The 15,120-nt window shown below is 36.0% G+C and overlaps 1 protein-coding gene across 2 annotated transcripts in view; it reads right to left on the reverse strand.

Annotated features, from left to right (window-relative positions):
* The window catches only part of AUH (AU RNA binding methylglutaconyl-CoA hydratase), a 179,571-nt gene that overhangs the window by 103,137 nt on the left and 61,314 nt on the right, over positions 1 to 15,120 (reverse strand). The window contains exon 4 of one of the 2 annotated variants that reach the window (XM_007445632.1): positions 11,816 to 11,902. The exons of the other annotated variant lie outside the window; for it this stretch is intronic. Coding sequence (XP_007445694.1) covers positions 11,816 to 11,902 — 87 coding nt within the window. The remainder of the gene's footprint in view (positions 1 to 11,815; positions 11,903 to 15,120) is intronic. 2 annotated transcript variants of the gene reach the window in all.

A 15,120-nucleotide genomic window follows, 5' to 3' on the forward strand; every position in this document is an offset into this window, starting at 1 on the left:
TGGGCCCAGCCACTTCACGGCACGTGGGATCCTCCCGGACCAGGGCACGAACCCGTGTCCCCTGCATCGGCAGGCAGACTCTCAACCACTGTGCCACCAGGGAAGCCCTGGGGCCTCTTTATGCTCATCAAGTTCCTCACAAAATTAATGTACTTTTAAGTTAAATCTGTACATTGAATCATTTGTGAGAATCATCTTTTAGATACTGAATCTTCCTATTCAAGAAGATAATGTCTCTATTTAATTTTTTTAATGTCTTACAATAATGTTTCATAATTTTTCCATACAGCCTGCATATGTTTCTAGATTCATTTTTGTTCCTACTGTCAATAATATTTTTTTCTGACTGATATCTTTTGTCTGTTGCTATTGGAAAAAAGGCAATTATTTTTTAATATGGATCTTATATTCAGCCATCTTGCAACACTCGTTATTTCTAATAATTTGTGGATCCTTTTAGATTTTCAATAGAGACAATCACTTGAGAAAGATAGTGTTATATTTCTTCTTTTTCAGTCATTATTTTATTTCTATTTCCTGCCTTTCCACAAATGCCAGGATTTTCAGAACAATGTTGAACAGAGGTGGTGACTGCAGGCCTCCTGTCTTTTTCCTGATTTTAGGAGATCACTTTTACATTTTACTAAGAAATACCAGGCTAAGAAAGCTCCCTTCTATTCCTAGTTTACCTTTAGTTTTATCTATGATAGATTTGACATCTCTCATTCTTTTTATCAATCTATTGAGAAAAACATATGACTTTAATGTGGTATCTTTGTCTGGTTTTGGTATCAAGGTGATGCTGGCTTCGTAGAATGAGTTCAGAAGCATTCCTTCCTTTGCTAATATTTTGGAATAGTTCACAAAGAGTAGGTGCTAGCGCTTTTCTAAATGTTTGGTAGAATTCACCTGTGAAGTTGTCTAGCCCTAGACTATAGTTTGTTGGGAGTCTTTTTATTATGGATTCAATATCATTACTGGTAACTAGTCTGTTGATATTTTCTATTTCTTCCTGGTTCAATGTTGGGAGATTGTACATCTGTAGGAATTTTTTCCATTTCTTCTAGGTTGTCCATTTTATTGGTGAAAACTTGTTCACAGTAATCTCTTATGATCCTTTGTATCTCTGTGGTGTCAGTTATAAATTCACCTTTTTCATTTCTGACTTTATTGATTTGGCTCCTCTCTTTTTTTCTTGATGAGTCTGGCTAAAGATTTATCAATTTTGTTTATCTATATCTTTTGACTTACACGTAAAGTGATTATTGATGGGTAAGTAATTGCTGCCATTTTTAAAATTGTGTTTGGGTTGTTTTTGTAGTTGTTTTTTGTTCTTTTTTGTTGCTCTCTTCCCTTGTGATTTGATGATTATCTTTAGTGTTATGCTTGGATTCCTTGCTTGTTTTGTGTGTGTGTATCTATTATAAATTTTTGGTTTGTGGTTACCATGAGGTTTATGTATACCATTATATATGTATTAAGTAATTTATTTTAAGCTGCTCCCCTCTTAAGTTCAAATGTATTTTAACAACTCTGCATTTCCATCCACCCCACTATTTACTGTTTTGACATCATATTTTACATCTTTTTGTTTTATGTATCCCTTTACTACTTATTGTGGATATAGGTAATTTTACTACTTTCATCTGTTAACTTTCCTACTAGTTTTGTATTTGGTTGATTTACTACCTTTACTATATAGTTGCCTTTACCAATGATATTTTTTTCTTTCATAATTTTCATATTTCTAGTTGTGACTTTTTTTTTTTAATTTATTTTGAGGTGTGTTTATTACCCTTTGGACAAGTAAGCAGAACGTCCAACTGACCAAGATTCAAGGAGGGATGGTCAGAGCTGGCTTTAGAGGAAGACAGCGAGTCATATATGGAAATTTAACAAGGATCTAAGGAGGCTCCCTGGAGTGACAATGTTCATGGATCAATGAATATATGGGCCTGCTGGTCGGGTCTATTTTAGAAAAGTAAATTTGCTTTCTTGTAGGTAAATTCCAAAACCAGCTAATGTGGTCTCTAGGATCGAGGGGATATTATTAGAATCCCATACAATGCTAAATCAGCAACCCCTTTCCCTTACTAATCTATCTAAAAACAAAAAAAAAGTACTGCCCAAAACCCTCTCCTCATGTTTTCATTTTTCCCAGTGTCTTTTCAGGATGAGCCCTGACAGATGGTTGAACAACTGCCCTTTGGACAGTGGCTGCAGAGAGCTGAGCAAAGGGTCTTGGAATTCTGAAATACAGATCAGATGACGTTCTTATAACTTAATTATCTTGAATTCTCTAACATTCTTTTACCTGTTGACATTATCATATTAAAATTTTATCATGCCTGAAATGTTTATTCTTGCAGTGAAAATCACTCCAGGTTACAATTTTTCCCCTTCTCAAAAATACTGCTATTTCTCTAGATGGTTGTTTTTATTCCATCATCCATCATGATAAAAACTAGATAGCTAGTGGGAAGCAGCCACATAGCACAGGGAGATCAGCTCGGTGCTTTGTGTGCACCTAGAGGGTTGGGATAGGGAGGGTGGGAGGGAGACGCGGGAGGGAGGAGATATGGGGATATATGTATATGTATAGCTGATTCACTTTGTTATACAGCAGAAACTAACACAGCCTTGTAATCAATTATACTCCAATAAAGATGTTTAAAAAAAAATGGCCTTTTCTTTTTCGCTTACAGAAATCCCTTTAACGTTTCTTGTGAAGTTGGTTTGGTAGTGCTAAAAGCTTTTCTTGTCTGTAAAAGTTTTGACCTCTACATCAAATCTGAATGAAAGCCTTGTGGGTATTTTAGGTTGTAGGTTTTTCCCTTGCATCACTTTAAGTATATCATGCCACTACTTTCTGCTCTGCAGGGTTTCTGCTGAAGTCAGCTGATAATCTTATGGAAGTTCCCTTTAAGGTAACTTGTTACTCTTCCTTGCTGCTTTTAATATTCTCTATTCTCTCTTTAGTTTTGGTTTTTACCATTTTAATAATACAATGAATTGTATCTTGGTGTGGTCCTTTTTGGGTTGATGCTGTTTGGGGCTCTCTGTGCTTCCTGGGCCTGGGGATGTCTGTTTCCCATCCCAGGTTAGGGAGGTTTTCAGCTATTATGTCTTCAAATACATTCTCTTCCCCTTTCTCTCTTCTCCTTCTGGGACCCCTATAATGCAAATGTTAGGATGCTTGATGCTGTCCTACAAGTCTCTTAAACTGTCCTCATTTCTTTTTGTTCTTTTTTTCTTTTTCTTCAGCTTCATTGATTTCCACTACTCCATCTTCTAGCTAATTTGTTCCTCTGTATCATCTAATCTACTGTTGATTCCTTCTAGTATATTTTTTCTTTCAGTTATTACATTCTTAACCTCTGTTTAGTCATTTTATATTTTATACTCTTTGTTAAAAACTTCTACCTTTCCACTCTGTGCATCCAATCTTCTCCTGATTTCTTTGCTATGTATCAATATTTGGTAGTTCGGTTACATTTCCTGACCTTGGAGGACTGCCCTTTAGTAGCAGATGGCCTATCTGTTCCAGCAGCACACTCCTATCTGGTCACCAGAGCTGTATGTTCCAGGGGTGCCCGTTATGGAGACTGCACAGGCCCTTCTGTTATAGCAAGCTGACCACTATGAATGGTCTGGCAGGCGAGGCTGACCCCCAGTTCAGTTGGTTGCCAGGTCCTGCCTTATGTAGAAGCTGTCGGCTGCTGCTGGGTAGGGCTGGGTCACAAGGCAGCTGGCTGTGTATCCCCAAGGGGTCTCGAGGCTAGTGTTGGCTCACTGGTGGGCAGAGCCAGGTTTCGGGGTGGGTAGTTACAGGACTTGGGTCCCTGGATCTAATGTTGATCTGCTGGTGGGTGGCGCCAGTTCTTGACACACCTGGCTACAGGGCCCAGGGTGTCCCAAAGATGGTGTCGTCCTGTTGGTGAGTGGGGCTGGATCCTAGAGAGGCCTGCTGAGGGGTCCAAGGTGTCTTGGAGCTGGTGTTGGCTTGCTAGTGGGCAGGACCAGTACCAGGGCCTAGGGTGGGATGGGGGGTGGGGTGCACCAGGGAAGGTCCTGCAAACGAGTTGGTGAAGTTGGTCTGGGGCTAGTGCTGGCCCACTGGTGGGCAAAGCCAGGTCCCAGAGTCTCTGGCTGCAGGGTCCTGGAGGTCCTGGAGTTGGTGTATCAACCTGCTGGTGGGCAGGGATGGGGCCCAAGGTGACCTGGGGCTGGTGCCTGCCCACTGGCTGGTGATGTTGGTCTAGGGTTAGTGCTGGCCAACTGGTGTGTACAGCCAAGTCCTAGGGTCTCTAGCTGCAGGGCCCTCAGGGACTAGTGCTGGTTTACTACTGTGCAGGGCTTGGTCCTGGGCCCTCTGGTGGACAGGGCCAGGTCCCAGGATGGCTGTGGGCTCAGGGAGTCTTAAGGCAGCTGGCAGGCTGGTGGGCGGGGCTGTGTCCAGCCCAGCTAGTTGCTTTGCCTGAGGCATCCCAGTACTGGTTGTGAAAGGCTGGTGGGTGGGGCTAGGTCCTGGAGCTAATAAGCTAGAGGGAGAATTCCAAAATGGTGCTTGCCAGCATCAGTGTCCTAATGGTAGAATGAGTTCCCAGAAATGTCTGCCACCAGTGTCTATGTCTTCAGAGTGAGCTGCAGTTGCCTCCTGCCTCTCCAGGAGGATCTCCAAGATCAGCAGTTGCATCTGAATCACACTCTTCTCAAACTACTGCTTCTGCCTTAGGTCCTGGAGGATGCAAGATTGTGTGTGTACCCTTTAAGAGTGGAGTCTCTATTTCCCACAGCCCTCTGGCTCTCCCAAAAGTAAGCACTGCTGGCCTTCAAAGCCAAACATTCTGGGGGCTTGTCTTTCCAGTGTAGGATGGCTGTACATCAGAAACTAACACAACATTGTAAATATATATATATATTCTTTTTCATATTCTTTCCATTATGGTTTATTACAGGGTATTGAATATAGCTCCCTGTGCTATATAGTAGGGCCTTGTTGTTTATCTATTTTACAAACAATAGTTTGTATCTGCTAATCCCAACTTCCTAATTTATACCTCCCACTCCCTTCCCCTTTGGTATCCATAAGTTTCTCTTCTGTGTCTGTGAGTCTGTTGTGTAAGTAAGTTCATTTGTATCATATTTTAGATTCCACATATAAGTGATATCATATGATATTTGTCTTTCTCTTTCTGACTTACTTAATATGATAATACCTAGGTCCATCCATGTTGCTGTAGACTGCATTATGAAATTTAATGAACATTTTAGGATCCAGCACATACACTTTTTATAAATATTTCACATGTTCATGAGAAGTATACATACACTCTAATCTGGGGTTAAGAGTATATTAAAACAAACTTGGTACTCAGGTTGTTCAAATCTTTATTTTTAAGCTTTGTCTTTTGACCTCATTGATAAGTTGGGAGAGATGGGTTGCAATTATCCACAATGACAGAGGATTTGACAATTTCTCCTATATACATCCAATATAGCTTTATTTGTACATTTTGAGATCTTTGTTTTCAGGTGCATACAAGTTCAGTATGACATTTCCTAAAAAATTTAAACTTTTATCATATGCAGTGACTATCTTACTAATAATCCTTTTTATCTCAAAGTATATATCTACATACCTCTTTCCTTTGGTTAGTCATCTCCTGGCATAAAAAGAACTATACCAGATGTGGCTATTATTAACAATACACAGCCTATTTACATTTTTTAATCAGATCTAAACATCTCTGTCTGTCAACAGCAAGTTTAATCAACTGACATTAATGGTAATTACTTTACTTATTTCAACATCTTACTATTTAATTTGTCCTAAGATTATGCTTCTTTTTATATTTTTTATGGATCTGATGAACTTTCTTTTGGTTTTTGTTTTGTTTTGTTTTTCTTACTACTCCCTTCACCCTCCAACTCATCTGTAAGCTTTATGCTCTGTTTCCATGAAGAATATCTTAGGACCCTTATCAAAGGATACATAGGCCTTAAAACCTTTCATCTCTGAAAAGCAAAAACCAATGAAAAGCCCTGAGCCAAGCGTGAAGCAATGTATCCAAATTAGAACTGAAAGTCAGTAGATTTTTTTAAATATATAAATTTAAAAAGTGGAAGACTAGAATTAATTCTAAAAAAACAGAAAAAATAAAAAAGACAGAAGACATCTGAGATGAATTGGTAGATGGATGGCAGTGAGGGAGGGAGAGAGAGAGAGAAAGGGCAGGTGAGAGGGAGAAAGGAAAGAAATCAGGCCGTGTGTCTGCTTCAGCACAACCTGTGAGCTAATATGGTTTTTCTATCTTTAAATAGGTAGAAAAAAATCTATTTAAAATACTATTTCATAACCTATAAAAATTATATGGAATTCAAATTTCACTGTGCATGATATTTTACTACAACAGAAAAACATACATTTTTTTACACATTGTGGCTGCTTGAGCACTGTATGTCAAAGTTGAGTAGCTGGTACAAGACAAGGATGTCTCCTGTCACTAGTCCTTTTCAACATCATGCTAGAAGTCCTTACTAATGCATTTAGACAAGAAAAGGAAAGAAAAGGTAATACAGACTGGGAAGGAAGACATTAAACTGGCTTTGTTTGCAAAATATATTTTCATGCATGATGTGCAGAAACCTGAAAGAATTAACAAAAACATTCCTGGAACAAATAAGCAATTATACCAAGGTTGCAGGACACAGGGTAAATATACAAAAGTCAATCATTCTTTTTTTTTTTTTCTTGCGTTATGTGGGCCTCTCACTGTTGTGGCCTCTCCCATTTGCGGAGCACAGGCTCCGGACGCGCAGGCTCAGCGGCCATGGCTCACGAGCCCAGCCGCTCCGCGGCATGTGGGATCCTCCCGAAACGGGGCACGAACCCGCGTCTCCTGCATCGGCAGGCGGACCCTCAAGCACTGCGCCACCAGGGAAGCCCAATCATTCTTTTATATACCAACAACGAACAAGTGGAATTTGAAATTAAAGACACAATATCACTTACACTAAGACCCCAAATAATGAAATACTTAAGGTATAAATCTAACAAAATATGTACAAGATCTATATGAGGAAATTAAACTAATGCTTGAAATCAAGGAAGAACTAAATAGAGTTTAGTGTTCATGGATAGGAAAACTCGATATTGTCAAGATATAGATTCTTCCCAATTTAATCTATGCAATGCAATTCTCAATCAAAAGCACAGCAAGTTATTTTGTGGATATTCACAAACTGATTCTAAAATTTATATGAAAAAGAACAAAATTGGGGGACTGACAGCAACCAATGTCAAGAGTCACTATAAAGCTGCAGTAATTGAAGACAGTGCAGTTACTGGCAAAAGAACAGACAAATAAATAAAGGAACAGAACACAGAGCCCAGAAACAGATCGCATAAATACAGTCAACTGATCTTTGACAAAGGAATAAAGGTAATATAATGGAACACTGATAGTATTTTCAACAAATAGTGCTGAAACAACTGGACATCCAGAGGCAAAAACATGAATCTAGACACAGACCTACACCCCACAACAATTAACTTAAAATGGATCACAGATCTAACTGTAAAGCACAAAACCATCAAACCCCTATAAGATAACATAGGAGAAAACCTAGAAACCTTGGGTATGACAATGACTCTTTAAATACAACACCAAAGGCACAATCCATGAAAGAAATAATGGATAAGTTTAACCCTAATAAAATAAAAAACTTCTGCACTACGAAAGATAATGTCAAGAGAATGAGAAGACAAGCAACAGATTAGGACCAAGTATTTGCAAAAGACACACCTGATAAAGGAATATTATCTAAAATATACAAAGAACTCTTAAAACTCAACAATAAGAAAACAATCCAATTAAAAACTGAGCCAAAGACCTTAATAAGCACCTCACCAAAGAATATATACAGATGGTAAATAAGCCTATGAAAAGACACTCCACATCATATGCCATCACGGAAATGCAAATTAAATCAACTAAGATCTACCACTACACACCTATTAGAATAGCCAAAATCTGGAACACTGAAAACACCAAATGCTGGCAAGGACGTGGAGCAACAGAAACTCATTTACTGCCAGTAGGAAGGCAAAATGGTACAGCCACTTAGGAAGACAGTTTGGCAAATTCCTATAAAATTAAACAGACTCTTACCACATGATCCAGCAATCGTGCTCCTTGGTAGTTACCCAAAGGAGTTGAAAACACGTCCACTCAAAAATCTGCACACAGATGTATATAGCAGCTTTATTCATAGTCGCAAACACCTGGAAGCAACCAAGGTGTCCTTCAGTAGGTAAATGGAGAAACTGTGATACATCTATACAGTGGAATATTATTCAGCAATAAAAAGAAATGAGCTATCAAGGCATGAAACGACATGGAGAAAACTTTAATGCATGTTACTAAGTGAAAGAAGCCAATCTGAAAAAGCTACATATTACGTGATTCCAACTATATGATGGAAAAATATGGAGACAGTAAAACATGGTTGCCAGAGAGGGCAGAAGGGATGGATAAGCCAAGCACAGAGGATTTTTAGGGCAGTGAAAACACTCTGGACAACACTATAATGATGGGTACATGTCATTTTACATTTGTTCAAACCCATGGAATGTAAAACACCAAGAGTGAACCCTAACATAAACTATGGACTTGGGTAATTATAATGTGTCAACATAAGTTCATCAATTGTAACCAATGTGCCTCTCTGGTGTGAGATATTAATAACGGGGGGGGGGGGGGGAGACTATGCATATTGTGGTGGCAGGAGATATATGAGAAATCTCTTTACCCACCCCTAAATTTTGATGTGAACCTAAACCTGCTCCTGAAAAATAAAGTCTTTAAAAAAAAGAAAAGTTGAGTTACTGCAACAGAGACCATAATACCCCTGCAAAGCCTAAAATATCTGCTATCTGTCCCTTTAAGAAAAAGTTTCCTAGCCCCTGGTTTAATGTACTAAACGAACAAATTTGATCAAGACAGTTTTTACCTGCCCTTCAAAGTCTCACTAAGTCACCACCAAAGACATCTTAAAAATTTTATGTCCATTGTAATGCTGTAGTGAAAAGTATCATTACCTAATATTGGGGAATTCATGGAATAGGAAAAAGAGTACTAGATCAGGATCCAGAACAGAAACAGTACAGCTTCAACCAGTGAAAAGAAAAATCTACTACAAAAAAAGTAGTTCTTCATTTAAAAAGCAACAGAAAAATTCCAATTTCAGATTCAATAAAATAGAAAGAGGCTGGGAACAAACATCAACGTAATGTTTATAACTGAACCAGTCTTAGCCATTCATCCCAGCATATATAGAGAGTTACAGACAGCATCAACTTTTACTTCCAAGATCAAGTTCTCTGACCAACATGGAAACCAAATCCATGCTCTGCCTCAGAAGACATCTATCTCACCATATGGTTGAAGCTGGAGAGAGAAGCAGAGGAGAGTCTTCAATAACACTGGCAGAGGATAAACAAAAGTCATGAAGGTGACAAGAAACATTCTAGAAATCAAAACACATATATTTTTTAAAAACTTAGCTCTAAAAAAAAAAGGAAACAAAAACAAAACCACACAAGACCCCAAAAGATGCCACATGGTCAAATTCTAATCTTTCAAATAACAGATGATTTCCCTGTATAGTACAGAAAAAGGTAAAAAACTTTTCACTTCATTCTATGAAGGTTGTATAAACATGATACCAAACCAGAAAGGGTAACACAAAAAACAAAATTAGAAGATTCCCATCTCATTTATGTTTATATCAAAATATATAAAATTAAATCCAGCAGTATATATTAAAAACCACCATAACCACGAACCACAATGACCAGGTAGTGTTTATTCTAGTAATACAAGGCCAGTGCAGCATCAGTAAGACTATTAACACAATTCAGTATAATAAAATCTGAGACAAATTTTAATATATACCATCCTGACACATAACAAAAAGGCAGTTGACAAACCTTAACCCTTATTCTCCATTAGAAAAGAGTAGCAAACTCCTAAACAAGTTGAAATAGAAGAAAACTCTCTGAACTTGATACTTACTGGCAAAATATTAAAAGCATTCATTAAACTCAAATAAAGGTAAGGATGAACATGATCTCTTCAACAGCTGAATATTGTACCAAGAACCTTAGCCAATGTGAGAATATATGAAAAATATGTTAAGATTAAAATGCTGGAAACAGAAGAGATAAAAATTGCATTTTTTATATATAATGAACTTTTTTTTGCTTTCTGGAAAACACAAGAAAATTAATTGAGAAAAAACAATGGCTTATACAAGTACAAGCACATAAAATTTACCAAATTTCCTATGGAACTACAACAATAACCAGACTTCATCAGAAATACGGTGAAAAGATCCCATTCAAAGGAATAAATGCTATAAAATAGCTAGGGAAAAATCTGAGGGGGAAAAAAGATACAAGACAAAGCCAATGTGAAGAAAACTTCCTTGACGAACATTAAAACATGAATGACCACCCCCTCAAAATAAGAGCCATGCATATCATGGATGGAAAGATTCAGTATCATAAAAATGTCAATTCTTTATAAACAAGATTTATAGAAATTCCAATCGAAGTCTCATGAGAGTATTTTTCTTCTTCACTTTAAAATTAATAATTCTAAACTCATTTGGAAGAATTGATGTGTGAGAATTAGCAAAGAAAATCTTCAAGGAAAAAAGAAAAATAATAATGACGGGAACTTAGTACCCTCTAGATATTAAAGCTCCTAGAATTGAATTAGGGTGGAACATTAAGAGGCAATACCTGTAATACATTTAACAACAAAAGATTAATACAAAATTGGCTTTAAGTAAACAGTTATTAAATAATGCTATAGAAAAGAAGATAAAGAATGTGAAAAGGCAATTTACAGGAGGGGAAAGGCAAGTCTAATCTGAAAAGATATACTAGCATCTGAGAAAGTGAAAATTAAAATGATAAGATTATTTTTTTCTTCAACTCCGGAAAACTTAAAAAATAGCAACATTAAATGCTACAAGACTGTAAGGAAACAGGTACTGTCATGTGATTGATGGGAATATAAATTATTACCATATTTTTGCAACATAATCTGGTAGGATTTATTAAAATGTAAAATGAACACATGATACTTAGAACTGCAATACCATGTTTAGAAATCTTATAAATATACATACTAATGTTCTAAAAGACGTTGTACAAAGATAATCACTGCTTTATTATAAATAACAAAAATGGCAAAAACCCCACAAAAACAAAACAACAAAAACATCCTAAGTGTTCAATAATGCAGAAATAGTTTAAAATTTTGGATAAGACTATGCTATGGATTACTATGTAGTAATGTATTAAAGAGTATTAATAATAAATTGATATATACTGAAATATAAACACTACACAGAAATTTATAATTCTAAGGAGATAGTATGATCCCGTTTATGTAAAAAACAAAAAAATTCCCAATCTATAAATATGTCTGTGTATGCAACTATTTAAGAAATATAAATACTTATGTCAAAGGCTTATGCCAAATTATTCTTTGTTTTCTAATAATTACCTCTATATGCCATGTCATCATAAATAGGAGGCATCTTTAATTACAAAAAATTTTTTCACAACTTTTCAAATTAAATACATTACATGCTGTTTTACAACCAGCTATAGGTCATGACTATCTAACTATATAAATATTTTAGCCAAAGCTTATACATAAAGACAATGTGCAACTTTTAAAATCTGACATTTAAGGTCACCTTCAGCATGCTAAAAGGAGAATTTAATTGTGCTTACCGATTTCATTAATCACTGCTCTTATTTTGGAGACAAAAGGACCAACTTCACTGGAATTCATTTTGACTCTTTCCTTAAGGTCAGCACCTGCAAAGCATTTTATTTTCAAATATAATCTAGTTATAATCAACATTTTAAGGCAACAAGCTGAACATTTACTTAAGATTCATATACAACTTGAAGACAGACTAGATTTATCAAAGAAACTACAGTATCTAAGTTTTCCTTCCCAAAGACCAGCACCAGATTGAATATAATATGTTTGTTCATGTATCTACCATGTGCTTAAAGTAATGCTTCTCAAATTTCATGGTCTCAGAACCCCTTTATATTCTTAGAGAAGGAGGCATTGTTAAGATTATATATATCTACCAATAGTTATTCTATTAGAAAATGAAACAACAAAATTTTTAAAGTATTTATTTATTCATTGAATAATACAAATAAACCCATTCCTGTTAACATAAATGATTACAGACTGATGCTACTTTCTTGGTTCTTGAAAAGATGCTGGCAGTTCTATCCACCACTGCTTCTGTCCCATCAGTGCAAATGCCAACCCAATGAAAAGGGCAAATCACACCTGCCTGCTATGAAAATCATTGTGACTTCATGGATGCCCACCCTGGTGACTGCAGATCACATTTGAGAATCACTTGCTTGAAAGTATATGCAAATAGACAATTTCATAATTATGACTTTATCACAGAATCATAACTTTGGAACAGATAAAAATAAACATAAGGAATTCCTTAAGGGATTGTTTACTCTGTGGCTCAACAAAGACCTTCTTTTTAATAAAATTAAACTCACTGAGAAAAGGTATGTCCCCATTAAAATAAACAAACAAATAAAAACAAAGTAAAATTACAGCATAGATAGTATATACTCAGCTACTTATTTTCTTATTAGCCCATTATAAATTGATCATGACTAGACGTAACATCAAGTAGCAGCTGATTCTGAGCCCATATACTTCCTGTGGAAGTGACAACTGCAGTTGACAAAACACATATCCTACAACCCATCAGTTCTTTGGTATATATACCCTAGAAAATCTCTCAAATATATGCCCAAGGAAATACATACAACATTCAATACAACATGTATAAAAATAGCAAAAAAATGGAAAAAACCTAAATATCCACCAAAAGGATTAATAATAAAACTGGGACATATTTATACAACAAAATGTTATATGTGCAGCATGAAAATGAAGGAATTAGAGTATAAATATGGATAAATCTAATTGTTGAAGGATTTATAATTATATAAATAAATACAATATATATTTATCATCATATATAATTACTGAAAGATACACAGGATAATAACCATTTAAATAAGTTTTTAAAAGAAGAATGCTATGTAGGGATATAAAACATACATGGAAATGATAAATTCCAAATTCAATTGGTGGTGACCTCTGTGGGGGAGGGAGAGAGATGTGATTGGCAACAGACACAGAGAACTTCAATCTTATTTGTAATACTGTGTTGCTTAAGTTACGTGGTGGGTACTCAATATGGTAGGTAGTCATGATTTTTGGATGTCTGATACATGTCTTCATAATTTTTTCCATGAAGAATTAAAATTTAGCATGGAAGAAAAATGTTAGTAGTGTCAAAAGAATTCTAAACTAGTAGGATGTATTTGTTAAAGAAATAATGGTTCAACTCACTGTCATTTAACATTAAGAATATAATTTTAAATTGAGAATATAAAATGTTGCCTAGTGCATGCCTAGTGCATGTGTTATTAACACATATTGGTTAATAAAAGTAGCTAAATGTAGTGTGGTATGGGGGAAGGCAATAGATGAAAGAGGAGCCAAAGCAATGAGGAAGTGAAAGCTGATGGGACAGATAGGGACTCTGAATGAGGTGGTCCTGAAGGAGCCCCTGTAACTGTATCATGGGATCCATCACGTCCTCTGGCCTCAGGGCACCATTAGGGTACCCTCTAACACAGCTCTAACTAGAGCTCCGATGGGGGGCTTTTACCAACATTCTGCCCCGTGACCACACAGCAGGCTTTGAAAACCACACTCAGGTTAAAGAGACTAGGCTGCTGGAAGCCATGCCAGGACCTAAAGGGAATCAAGGTTTGCTCTTAACACGTGTGGCCCATTAACTGCACACTAGTCCCAGCAGAGAAGTGTAGAAGATGTGTCTCCTTATGGAATGCAGCTTTATCCACACAATGGTATGAGACAGAAAATGAGTATCTTTAAAGTGAAGAAAGAAAATAACTGCCAATCTAGAATTCCAAACAAATCAAACCTATCTTTCAAAATGATGGTGAAATAAAGACATTTTACACACACACTCACAGACACACAGACCCACAATCTGTCACCAGCAGACCCACGTGAAAATAAACACTACAGGGAATTCTTCAAGCAGATTATGAGAGTAGAGTTTTAAATCTTATTTTATACTCCTTACAAGTGATATGTCTTAAAATATAAGGGCACAGACTGGCTAAAAGGGTAAAAAACTTGCAAACATTAAGCAAAAGAAAACTTGTAAAGTTATCTTCATCTCTGACAAAAGAGAAGGCAAGAAACATCACTCAAACTAGAGGGTTATTTTATAATAATAAATATGATGATCCATTAAAAAAGCCATAAGAATTCTAAATTGGCATACATAAAAAAGACAGCCCCAAAATACATAAAGCAAAAACTAACAGAACTAAAATGAAAAACTGCCAAGTCTACAACCACAGTGGATTTTAACAGACCTTTCACAGTAACTGATAAAGCAAGCAGTCAAATATCCTTTCAAATACTCCTATCAAGAAATAAAAAATAGGAAAAAATTAATCCCAAAGTAGAAACTGGAGCAAAAAAAAAACTTTTAAATAGAAAACAAATGTGCGAGAGAAAAATCAAAATAGTTGGTTCTTTGAAAAAAAAACTAAAATAAATGATAAACCTTTTAGCAAGACTCATCATAGATAATCAGAGAAGGCACAAGTCCCAATCGAGAATGAAAAGGAGGGTAATACTAAGGATTTTACAGACAATAAAACAATATTATTAAAAACTTTGGCCCAGAGGATTTGAAAAACGACAGGAAATGAACAAATTCCTAGGAAAACACAACTTATTAAAACTGACAAAGAAATAGAAAATCTGAAAACACAAATACATATTAAAGAAATTGAATATGTAATTAAAAACTTTCCTACAAAGAAAACTGCATGCCCATATGGCTCCAATAGTAAATTCTTCCAAACATATAATGAAAAACATTTACCATCAATCTTAAAAATGCTGACATGGAGAACAGCAAAACAAA

Source organism: Lipotes vexillifer, unplaced genomic scaffold, assembly GCF_000442215.2.
Source record: "Lipotes vexillifer unplaced genomic scaffold, Lipotes_vexillifer_v1.1 scaffold72, whole genome shotgun sequence".
Lineage (NCBI taxonomy): Eukaryota > Metazoa > Chordata > Mammalia > Artiodactyla > Lipotidae > Lipotes > Lipotes vexillifer.